The sequence below is a fragment of the Notamacropus eugenii genome, chromosome 2 (genome assembly GCF_028372415.1).
Source record: "Notamacropus eugenii isolate mMacEug1 chromosome 2, mMacEug1.pri_v2, whole genome shotgun sequence".
Classification (NCBI taxonomy): Eukaryota; Metazoa; Chordata; class Mammalia; order Diprotodontia; family Macropodidae; genus Notamacropus; species Notamacropus eugenii.
The window spans coordinates 474,722,563-474,735,616 of NC_092873.1; the positions used below are offsets into that span (position 1 = coordinate 474,722,563).

The following is a 13,054-nucleotide window of genomic DNA, read 5'->3' on the forward strand; positions in this document are numbered from 1 at the left end:
TTCAAGTCATAATTTTCAGGAAGCCTGGTGTGATTATTAGATTTATTTCTCCTTGATCCTTTCTCCTAGCTCATTTAAAAAACATTTCTTAAGCATTTAGACTTACTCTGTGTCCAGCAGTGTGCTAAGTGCTAGGGATATGAAAACAAGACAGTTCCTGTTCTCAAAGAACTTATATTCTAATTATGGAACACAGGCATAATGGGGAATTGGAAAGCTGGTGTAGTAGTGGGGAGGTAGAAGGTACCAGTGCCTGGAGGTAGAGCAGAATGGAGAGTGAGTTGAAGAGAATGAGAGCAGTGTATCTGGGCCTTCTCTGATCATGGAGAATCCAGAAAGGGATTCACCAAGCAGTGAGTTGACCTTAGGGTAGAGCCATCCTCAGGGCTCTACGAAGCCAGTATGCAGGTCAAGCAGATTGATGAGAGAGCAGAGAGGAGAGTGAATTCTAGTCAGGAATTAAGAAGAGTCTGAGTCGGCCTCAGGGTGGAGTCATCCCCTAAGGGTGAAGCAGTTGGTGTGGAGGGAGAGGGGGCAAAAGCTGAAGGTGAGCCAGGAACTGTTAGTAGAGTGGATAGAGCCTTGGACTGTATTTACTCAGAGAGACCTGAGTTTGAATCCTACCTTAGTTTGTAACCTAGGGTAAGTCACTTAATTTCTCTCTGACTCAGTTTTTTCATATGTAAAATGAGGACAATAACCTACCTCCCAGGGTTTTTGTGAGGATCAAATGAGATATTTATGAAGTACTTTGCAAAACTAAAAAGTACTATCTACTTTCTGCTCCTCCTCCTCCTCCTCCTCCTCCTACTGCTACTACTACTACCATCACCACCAACACTACAGTATTTTATTTTCTTATTTCAGTCTTACGTCTCTAAGGTCCCATTCAACTCTAAAATTCGATGATCTTCATTTTAGTGATATGAGAAGCAATAGAATAAGATGGAGGGACAGACAGGTGGTCAATGTGGGTTTGGGATTAAGTGTAATCTGAGAAAACCAGATAGGTTTTGAAAGCTGAATAATTCTTTTAAAAATTATTCACAAGATTGTGTTCATGTAAGGACAAGGGAAGAACTGGGTGAATGTTAACATGTCATGATGGTTAAAACCTTTCGGATCTTACTCTATTGAATGTGATGCATTAAAAGTTTCACATCAGCTGAATTCATCAACACACGTTGGTTTTTCCCTTTAAGGTGGTGGATACCTGCCTCTTAAAGTCGGGAAAAGGAAAACAGCTTTTTGAGTAACAAAGATGCCTCCTAAATTCAAGCGCCACCTAAATGATGATGATGTCACTGGTTCTGTGAAGAGTGAAAGGGTAAGTTCTTTGCAAGAAGCTGTAAAAAATAGTAAATCACAATAATAGTTTTTATCATTTTCTAAATCATATGGTCTAGAACAAAATTAAAAGTATTTGACTATACTAAATTAATTTCTTATCTATTATTGGTGTATATAACAAAGTGTATATGTAGAGAGATTCTTGCCAAGAGCAATGAATTCCTTAACTGAGATGCTCCCATCATTATGTATCATAATTTCCTACTGACAGAATCTTTTTTATTTTTTTAAAAGGTATATAATTACCTAATTTTTAAAAGCAGATTATGTAATATCTAAATGACTAGTCTATTTTGAGAACAGTACATGAAAATTGCACTTATATCTGAAAATCATGAAGCGTTTTAAAAGTAGACATTTTGAAATGGATTGTTAAGTAGATTACTTTTTTAGCAGGCACTTAAATTCCTGTTGAGGAAATGAAGGCATTCATTTATCTCTTTTTATTGATCTACTTGGCTGATTGAAGTCCTTACCGTGCAAAGATTTTAGCTTAACAAAGCAAAACTTGTCCTGCCCTTCTAATTTTTTTTATCAAGTAAACATTAAGAAGAAGCTTTTTGTGTGTGTGTGTGTGTGCGTGCGCGCGCGCTCCCACAATTTCCTGTTTTTATCATTTAAACTGTAATTTATTGTTAAAGGGCCAAGGCTGATGATCTCAAACCACACAGAAGTGAACACCTAAATTGTCTGTTTAAAAAAAAAATCTGGGTTCAGATGTAAACTTTTAAGTCATCCAACCACTAAGTAACTATAGCATTCCAAGAAGATAGTCTAACAGTTGCCTTTTAAAAAAAGTCATTTCTTTGTGTGAAGTGTGACTTAAAAGTATGACTTATTTTTCTCAAATCAGATATACCAGAAACTTGTAGGAAATAGGGTGTTATCCTTTAAAGTGGTTATCTTCTAAGGCTATACACACTTAGTCTGATACTACTTCCTCCATCACTCCAGAAAACACGTGAACTCTTCCCTAGGAACATTGTCTTTGCAAGTTTAGGAAATTAAAAAATCAGTTTTGTCATTTTTATGGTCTGACCTTATTTGAGATTTAAGAAAAAAAAGAAAAGAAAAAAGGTACAACTTGCTCATATATCATATTTGCTGGATTTTGTCTCAGAAAAGTTGGCTGTTTTTAAATATCAAATGAACCTTCAAAGGATAAGGTTTTTTTCCCTAAAAGATGTATTGAAGGCTCTGAAGGCAATTCCAAAAGAGGAGTTCTAAAAAAGGGAACAAAATTTATTCCATGGAACATATCAAACTAGGGTGTTAGCCAAATAATTAGAGAGAAGGGTTTTTTATAAAGTCTTCTGAAATAATACTTGCATATAATTGATAATTGACAATAGAAATCAAACAAGCATTTAAAAATTATTCTTGTTGGCAAAGAAATATTTTAAAGCCTATTTTCTTACTAAGGTCATATTAAATTTTTTTTAAAAAACTTCAGTGCACGGAGTTTTGGAGAATTTGTTTAAATTTTAGACTCATCTGATGCATGACATATTAAAGTTTGAAGGCTAAAGAATAAAGTTGCGTTTTCTAGAAAGATAATTGTGCCATATTTTGCAGAGAAACCTTTTGGAAGAAGATTCAGATGAAGAAGAGGATTTTTTCCTGTAAGTATTTTGTAAGTCCTTTGTTGAACAGAAATGAAATCTGTTCCATCCCATTTGGGGATAATTCACAAACTGATATTGTTTAATTTTAGTACATTCTAGTTACTTCTCTCTAATCTTGCCTTCAGGAACTTTTTTTTTTTAACCATTGTACTTTTCAGTTGCCCAGTTTTAGGGAGTAGTCTTAGTTCAAAGCATTTGGTTTTTATGAAGGTTAATATTTTGCAATTAATTCATGATTTTTATCTGTTAATACTATCAAATTTTCTATTCTATTCTCTATATTAATAACTTCTAAAATTATTTCCTTGTGATCTTCTTGAGGACCATTCAATTCTAGCATGAATTCCTCCCAAGATTTTTTAAAATTGCTATTCATTTTTCATTTTTATATGTAACTTTCTGCCACTGTTAATTCTTCCTTAAATGTAATATCCATTTGAGGATCTTGAGATTATTGTGTGTTCCTTTTTTTCCCATATTCATTGCTTCTACTGCTTTAAAACCTTTATTTCAATTGATGAGCAACTTATTTGTATTATTTTGAAACTCTTTGATTTATTCATTTTGGGGGAAATTCAAATATTCTTGTCTGGATTTTTAGCAGTTTTGCTTCTTGTTGCTTTGGTTATTTTTGAGAGAGATAAAAAGAACTTTTCATCTTTGCAAGTCTCATTCTGTGATCTTCTGAAAATCTCTGTATTGAGGAGACTGTTTTGGGGAGGTGTACGTGGTTTAGAGAAGCCGTACTAGGAATTTTAAAGAAAGATAGATCTGGTTTGTTTAAGTTTGAGGTGAGATGGATAAGACACTAGGGAAGATGACTTTTGGAGGTTATATAGGTTTATACAATGAGCCATCACCAAGCTATTTCTGATCTTTTTCCTCAGTAGTACTAATCATGTTGGTATATGAAGGTGGACTTTTGGCTGTAATTTTAAGCCCTTTAATACACACCCAATCCCACATGTTCACTACAATTTGCCACATTTATTTATAATATCCAGTGCAAAGAAGTAGTTAAGATGAGATACATTGTGAATAGATTAAAGAGATAACTTGAAGTGTTGCCATATTTATATCTCTCATACTGTCATGTAGATTTCATGCTAACTAGTTATGGAATATAACATATTTTGAAATTTTTAATCTTTGGAAGGAATTATTTCTTTACACAATCCTGCCATCTAGCATTTTTTGACTGAAAAAATGAGTGGTGAATTTTCCTTTTCTTGGGGCATATTTTTGGTTGCTCAGCTTATCTCTTTTACAGTTACTGATATTTGATTTATTCCTTGTGATGTTTTGAAATCCATTTACTAGAAGCAACAGTGAATAATTAATGATAATTACATGCATCTAATTCCCTAGAAATGATCACATCAATATGAATTGTCTAAGATTGGGTTAGCAATGAATATGAATGAAGTACAAGAATAAATTTAGTGTGGTACAACTGCAGATGTACCAGTAAAATGCTATTTTACTACATGAAATGGCTTAGCTATATACTTAAAAAAAGGCTTTCATTTATAGATTTTTGTCTTTTAAAATAATCACTGTTAATGTATACTTTTTACTTTGATTTCAGAAGGGGCCCATCTGGACCAAAATTTGGACCTCGGAATGACAAAATTAGGCAGTAAGTTCTGCAGAACTTCTCCATCTGATGATATACATTTGCTTATGATGAATCCATGTTGACTTAAATCATCCTTGTGTTATAAGAACCTAATCAATAGTACTTTCACAAAGTTTTGTCTGATTATCATTTTACCAAAGTTGAAAAATTTTAATTCCAGGTGTGTGATTTTTTTTTTAAAAGATCACTTGGTTAAACAAATGATTTTTCAGACAAATATTTTAAAGGTCTGCTTTTAAACAGTATTTTAAAGCATCAAAGATCCATGATTACATTGGTGTGGTTATTACTTCCGCTGGTATAACTGTAAACATGCTACATCTTAATTAACAACAACAAAAATCTTTATCCGAGTGCCAATCTTCTGATGATTAAGCATTTCCAAATTTAGCAAGGCCAGTTCTGGGATGAGAGTCTGTACGCAAAACCTTCCTACTTGGGAGATCTTGCTCGAGCTTCCACTCTACTGGCCCCGAGTTCCTCCCGTACTGTGATGAGATATCTGAAGAACTTTCTTGGATGTTTTCAACGTTTTCAACATTGTTCCATTAAAAATATGAGATCTTAGCTCCCCCTTCCAGGGTTGTGTGGATTTATTCTTTACGCATTTAAGGCCTTTTTTTAGTCAGTTATTTCTCCATCACTAACTCGTTCTGTGACTTTGGAGAACTGAGTCTCTCTGAGCTTCACCTTCCTCATTCATGAAATGGATGATGAGGCTGTCTCTCTCGAAGGGCCCTCCCAGCCAGAGTTCATATTCTATTTTTTTCTTAAAAATGATTTTTAATTGATATTTTTTTTTACATCAGTACAACTTCTCCCAGTATCTCCTTCCTTCCTGTATCCAGAGAGCCATCCTGCATCACAAAAAAAAAAAGAAAAACTTAAGAAAAAAATCAGCCAAATTGATCAGTACACAGAGATAGTCAGAAAATATATGCAATATTCTACTCCCGTGGACCTCTAACCTGTTCAGAGGAGCAGGGTAGGCCTGTGTTCTCATAACTCTTCTTTGGGGCCGTGCATGTTTTTGGTAATTTTGCTATATTCACTTTTGATTGTTGTGTAGTTCTTTCCATTTACATTGTGGACATTATCGTGTGCTGTATGTTATTTTGTGTAATATTGTGTGAATATCATTTTCTTGACTCTTCTTACTTCACTCTGTATCAGAACATGTAAGTCTTTTTACGCTTCTCTGTATTCATTATGTTCATCATTTCTTATAGTGCGGTAATATTCCATTACATTCATGTAATGTTTGTTTGTGCAGCTGTTCTCCAACTGATGAGCATCTACTTTGTTTCTAATTCTCTGTGACCTCAAAAAAATACTGCTGTAAATAATTTTGGTGTGTATAGGAGCTTTCTTCTTAGCAAATGACTTCTCTGTGTTATAAACCTAGTAGAGGAATCTCTGGGTCAAAGGGTATGAATATCTTAGCAATTTATTTGCATAATTCCAAATAGCTTTCCAAAATAGTAGAATTGGTTCATAGCCCCGCCAACAGTTTACTAGTGTACCCATCTTCCTTACTGCTTTTCCAATACTGACTGTTGCCATCTTTTGTTATCTTTGTCAGTTTGGTGTGTATATAGTAAAAATCTCAAGGTTGTTTTAATTTGCATTTCTCTTATTAGTAGTGAATTGGAACATTCTTTCAGGTAGTTGTTAATAATTTGCAATTCTTATTCTGAGAACACCACTTATCTCTTGGAAAATGCCTTTGTTCATATATGTGTGTGTATGTACGCATTGATATATTCACACACATGTATCTATGTGTATGTGTGTTAGTTGTCTGTATGTCTGGAATACCAATCCTTTATCGAGAAACTTCATACAAAGATGTTTTTCTTATTTGTCTGCTTTCCTTCTTATCTTAGATGCATTAATTTTGTTTGTGCAGAAGCTTTTCAGTTTCATTTAATCAGTTATATATTTTTTGTTATTATCTCTATCCCTTGTTTCATTAAGAATACATCTTCTACCCATAACTGAAAAATAGATGGTCTGCTTTTTTTCTAAATGTTTTTATGGTATGCTCTTTAATATTAAGGTCACATATTCATTTTAAATTTATGAAATGTAGCATATGATGTTGATCTAAGCTTAATTTCTGCCATACTACTATCTAACTTTACTGGCAGGCTTTTTTTAAATCAAATAGTAGCTTCTTTCCTAAGTAATTTGTGTTTTCTAGTTTGTTGAGCACAATGTTAAGTTAGTATTCTGTGTTCTGAATATTTTTTCCCATATCACTATCCTTATGAGCAAAGAGAAGAACACAGATGCAAGAAATATGAAGGCAGATTTGACATTATGTAGCATATGATTGAATGTGAGGTAGGGGGTAAAAAGAAAGGATCTAGGCTTACTGCCAGTGTTGTGAATTTGTGTGACTAGAAAAAATGCCCATCCAGAACAGACAGAAATAGGTAAGATATAGAGGGAAACTGAGTCTGGAAGAAAGAGTTCTGTTTTGGACATGTTGAATTTGAGGTGCCTATGGGATCTGCAAACAAAGATGTCTGCCATGCAGTTGGTAATGTAGGACTTGAGGTTAGGTAGAGATCAGGGATAGCTATCAATTCGGGAATTATCTATGTAGAGATGATTGAGCCCATGGAGGGGAGCTGAAGAGCTCCCCAAGGAAGAGAGTGTTTGGAAGGAGAACAGGACATAGTTATTATAGGCAGTTGAGATAATGTTAATACTTTATTTATAGTTAAAGAGCACTTTTTTGTTTAATAAAAATCTATTTTTACAAACAGTATTTCATTTGATCCTAACAGGAGTACTTTGAGAGAGTATCATTATTCCCATTTTATAGATGAGGACACCAAGATTCAGAGAGTAAATGTTTTACCCAAGATCACAAGCTAGTATGTGGTGGGCTTTATACCCAAATCCAAGTCTTGTGATACAATTCTAGTGCTCTTTTACTCCAGATTAATTGTTTTGACTCAAATAAAAAGTTTGAAATGGCCAAACCATGGACCCTCACCAGACGAAAACACTACAAATTCTCTTCATCGTCTCAACTACCTCTGTGGCATTTGTCTCTTCTGTTAGTTCTTTGTATATAAATTGAATCTCCATTATTATTTACATGATATCGCCCCATTATAACCTATGCTTCTTGGAAAGAAATAAGGGCTGTGATTTTACCATTTTTTTTTTAATTTCCAGCACTGAGGCCAGGGCCTGACTCATGGAAACTGCTTAATACTTAATAAATGAATCTTGACTGATTTCTCTTTTGTTCCACCTGTAGGAGAGTCTTATGGTCCTAAGCAGATATGCAACTGCTAAATTTTTTGTTCTCTGTTTAGACAAAATTGTGACTTTAATTATGTAGTCAGCAATATCCGTGCAATTTGTTTTTTTCCTAGAAGTATAAATTACAATCTGATCCCAGGATGGACTAACTAAATACATTCTCATATGAAAATCTCGGATCTTTCCCCCATGGTTGCACTTTTTAAAAATATTAGCTTATATTGATTGCCCTTTTATCTTCAGTGAAAGTTACCTTCTTACGTCTCTCATCATTACCTAAATTACGTGCAACATTTTCCAATGGAAGCTAATCATGATATTTTTTATTGGTTGTGCTGTGGAATTAAGACCACTTAATTCATTTTACCAGATTATATTTGCCCAGGTTTTTATTAAGCACTTGACTAAATGGGAAAAAGCTGCTGTCTTTATGAGGTGATTTTACCAACTCAAGAGGTTAGTATAACTGCTAAGTCTCAATTTTTCCAATGTCTGAATTATACATGAAGACATAAATTTAAGGATTACCTAAGAGTCACTTAAATTAGGCTGCTTTTCAAACCATTTTCCTGGGTACAAAATTTATAGAAAAGAGAGAGAGAGCAAGGGTGCATTGAGCCAAAGGAAAATGTATAGCTAATTTGGCTTCTACAATCGACAGGCCTGTTGTTTCTAAATACTCTTTGTATTTTAAAAGGTTCATACATAATAGACTTCCCCACTGAAAACAAATGATTCTTTTGTTCCAGTGTATTTACTATACTGTAGTTTTCTCAGTGATATTTCAGTTCTTATACTATGTACTCTCAGTGAATTTATTGCTTTAGAACTATTTCATACACATTGATTCATGTAATGCTTAGAAATAATGTTTCATTAACCTTGTGGTAATTAAAATTCCACCAACGTTGTAATGAATTTAAAAATTGCTATTCATATCTTAAACGAAGGGTCACATTTAGTACTTTTTTTAAACATTTAATACATTTAAACATTTAAACATTTTTAAACATTTTAAACATTTTTAAACATTAAATAGAATTTTAGATTTGAAAAAAATCATACTAAAATTCAGCATGAACTCTCCAGTGAAGATTTTAAAAACATTAATTGCAGCAATATTAAACATTTAGTTTAGCTCAATTCCAGATTCTTTATGTGATTAAAATTTACATGATAAAAAGTTGAACACCAACTCATTTAATTTTTAACTCTTTGGATATTGTTTCTTTGAAATAATGGGACAGTGTTTTTTATGTGTTGATAAGAACGCTTAAATGTTATACTGGAAAGAGAAGTAATTCTCTCTTGGTGAGTACAAGTCTAGGCAACAGATGTTTGGGAAGGAAGACACATTGAATTAAGCAAGTGTCATTTTTTTAAATATCGAGAACACTGCATTGTACTAAACAAGAGGCAGCATATTGTAACTAAAAGGCATTGGTAACCAACTTTGGCCCCAAAAAAGAGACAGAGAGAAGACATTTCCCCAATAACACAATGATACACTAATTCATTGTTGATTGACCTATTAGGTTGCAATGATACACTGAGTGCTCCTATGAAGCTACAATATAGATTGAGGAGACTGAAGTGGATTACTCAGAAAAACTTATTTATAACATTGATCAAAAATTAGCAATCTGTATGTGAAGTCAAACATTTTTACTATGTTGTTTTTTATACATTTATTGTATTGCTGTTTTTTTCTCTTTTATTCTTCGTTATATAAGGGAAGACTTTCTGGGTGGGGGAAGGGAAGATACATTGGGGGAAAAAAGTCATATAAAGACAAAATGGATCAATAAAATCTGGCCTTATTCGCTTCCTGGCATTGCCACATTGCTTCATGTCATGGAAAATTGTTTAGCTATTTCGGTGTCATTTTCCTCAGTGATGAACTTAGACAAAATGATTTTTAGGATTCTTTCCAGCTCTAAAATGCTACAAAGTCTGTTATTTTGTGATATTTTACTTATACAAAGGTTGTTCATTAGTAAACATTGCCCAAGTAGAAAAAAAAGAGAAGACTATTATGTCTATCAACCAATGAGATTGCCTGGTCTGGTGGAATAATCAAATATATAATTAAGTGATGATGGTTAGTGACTACCTTAAAAAGGAAACAGTACTCACACAAAGAGCCTATTGATTCACCAGGAGTGGAGGATAGAGGATATGTAGATTGTAGCAGTATGTTTGATGAAGTCTCCTGTGCTATTCTTGGAGAAAATAAGATGAATTTGGAATTGGCTGAACTGCTATACTTGCAGAGTAACCATTAGGGAATTTGATGTCACCTTGGAAGGGCTCCTTCCGTGGAGTGAGCCAGGAGGGAACTGCATTTTTGGCTTTTTGTTGTTTAACATTTTTGTCAATACGTGAATGAAAGCATGATGTCTTATTTACCAGATTTCTGCCAAGAGGACCCACAAAGGTCAAACCTTATTCACTTTCATGTGTTTGATTTTTCACCAGTCAGTATTTTAATTATTAGTTTGTCATCTAGTTGTTTAATGCAAATTGTCCTCGTCTACATTTTACACTTCTCCCCTTTTGAAATCAGACCACTTCTATTTGTGGAGTTCTGAGGGCAGCTAAGTGGTTTAATGGATTGAGTGGTGGCCCTGGAGTCAGGAAGACCTGAGTTCAAATCCAGCCTGAAACATTTACTAACGTGTGACCCTGAGCAAGTCACTTGACCTATGTTTGCCTTAGTTTCCTCAACTGTAAAATGAAGATAATAACAGCACCTACGTTTCAGAGTGGTTGTGAGGATGAAAGAGATAATATTTGTAAAGTGTTTGGCACAGTGCCAGGTACTGTTTAAATGCTTATTCCCTTCCTCTTCTGTTTCCCTTATGTAGTCCTTCTATGTCTAGATTAAGGCTACAATACATTATTATAAGTGTTGATTGATTGCTGTTCCAAGATGCTTCAGTGATCAAGTGTTTCTTTTTCAAGATATATGCCCACTGACATTGTGCTAAATTTGGAAAACAGACTACATAGGCAATTTTGATTATCAGAAAAAAAATGGGACTAATTAGTTTTGGAGAGACTATGGGAAGAAGGGCACCCTTGGATGCTGTTGGTGGGACTTTGAATTAGTTTAACCATTCTGAAAAACAGTTTGAAATTATACCATCAAAAAGTGATTAAAAGACCTGGGAAGGCATTTATGAACTGATTCAACGTGAAGTAACTAGAACCAAGAGAGCACTGTGCACAGTAACAGCAACAGGGCGATAATTATCAACTGTGAGAGACTTATCTACTCTAATTAATGCAATGATTCACTACAGTTCCAAAGGGCTTGTGATGAAAAATGCGGTCCCTCTCCAAAGGGAGACCTGATGAACTCTGAAAACATGCTGAAGCATATTATTTTCACTTTCTTTATTTTGCTTGGGTTTTTTTTTTTTTGCAACATGGTTAATATGGAAATATCTTTTATATGACTTCACATGTATGGTGGGTATCATCTTGCTTGCCTTGACAATAGATGGGGTAGGAGCTAGAGGGAGAGAATTTGGAATTCAAAATGAAAAATGAAGTTTTTACAAAAGGTATTAAATGGTTCACATTCTCCAGTCCCATTCATGCTATATAATTGAAAGATATTAAACACTGAAACAGAGATCTAGTGTATACTGGAGTATCCACAGCAGCACTCTCCGTGAGAGCAAAGAATTGGAAACAAAGTGGATATGCATAAGTTAGGGAATAATAAGGAAGAGAAAACTGTGGTCTGTTGTTATAATGGAAAAAGTATTGTGTAGTAAGAAATTATTAATATCAAGAATTAAGAGAAAATTGAAAATACTCAAATGTTTTGATTCAGAATGAAATGAGCAAAGTCAAAAGAAAATATACGTAACACAATGACTACAACAATATAAACTTTAAAAATCACTGAAATGAAGCCAAATTATAAATAATTGAGTCCTGGAGAATTGATAAGACATACCTTCTTTTATGACAGGGAGACAAGGAACTACTCTGTAGAGAGTTATTTCTGGCAGACCAGGTCACCATATTTTTTTTTTTTTTTTGCTTGTTTTAATTTGTTACTGAGGAGTGTTCAGTTGAGGCGGAAGATAGAGAAGTATTTCCCAACATGAGTGTGATGTAAAAACAAAAGATGTCAATAAAACTTAAAAATCTTCAATTTAGACTTTTTATGTGACATCCTCCATGATGGTAGGCCTTTTGTTGAGTGTGTTATGTGATCTTATTTTTGCTTTGTACATAGTAGGCATTTAATAAATGTTTATTGAATTTAATTTAATTCAGTGTGATACATGTCCCTAAAAGGAAGCATTAGGTAGCTCTATGGAAAGAGAACTTGACCTGGAGTCAGGAACACCTGTTCAAATCCTGCCTCAGAATGGATCCTGTCTAGCTGTATGGCCCTGGTTAAGTCACTTAACCTCTATCAGCTTCAGTTTCTCCATCTGTAAAATGGAAATAAAAGTAGCATTTACCTCTCAGAACTGTTGTGAGGATCAAATGAGATAATACCTTTTAAGTTCTTTGCAAATCTTAAGGCTCTATCTATATAAATGTTAACTATTATTATTATTTAGTGCCTCTCTTTATGTTGACTCGTTGGATCCTTGAATAAAGTTATTTTTATGGTCTTATGTATTATGGAATTTTGTATATGCTTAAGATGAACGATGACTTCATTGGGCAAGGTAGCCTTTATTGCTACATTTTGCTCTACCAAGTCAAATTCTTTTTAGTAATCAACGAATTAGAGTGGGATCTTACATTTTCAGTACTGTCCCCCAGATGTGTGACTGTGCAGATGTGGTCTACTATGGAAAATTCTCCACAAAAACTTGCCTATTCCCATTTCATAATTCTGTGATTCTCAAAGATTGTGTAGAGATGAAGATCGTTGTTTGCTAATGTTTTCTTAGTTGCTTTATTTTGGCTGTGGTTGGGAGTGGAGGGATAATGGTACTTTCAATGATCTTTTTAATTGTTTTAGATTTGTACACCCTGTTGTGGATGCCTTTACAATTGTATTATCTTGAGAGGCAGCAGAGAAGAATGGATAGAGAAGTAGCCTTGGAATCAGGAAGACCTTGATGCTGTGACTCTTAAGTCATTTAACCTCTGTGTCCCAGAGAACTCTCTAAGTCTACAA

General features: G+C 34.1%; 1 protein-coding gene across 4 annotated transcripts in view; it reads left to right on the forward strand.

Moving 5' to 3' along the window:
• VAMP4 (vesicle associated membrane protein 4) overlaps positions 1-13,054 on the forward strand; it is a 29,773-nt gene that overhangs the window by 6,462 nt on the left and 10,257 nt on the right. For 2 of the 4 annotated variants that reach the window (XM_072648633.1, XM_072648631.1), the window contains exons 2-4: positions 1,203-1,327; positions 2,926-2,972; positions 4,564-4,614. In XM_072648633.1, coding sequence (XP_072504734.1) covers positions 1,262-1,327; positions 2,926-2,972; positions 4,564-4,614 — 164 coding nt within the window. In that variant the 5' untranslated portion in view covers positions 1,203-1,261. The remainder of the gene's footprint in view (positions 1-1,202; positions 1,328-2,925; positions 2,973-4,563; positions 4,615-13,054) is intronic. The other 2 variants (XM_072648634.1, XM_072648632.1) reach the window with 1 other exon arrangement.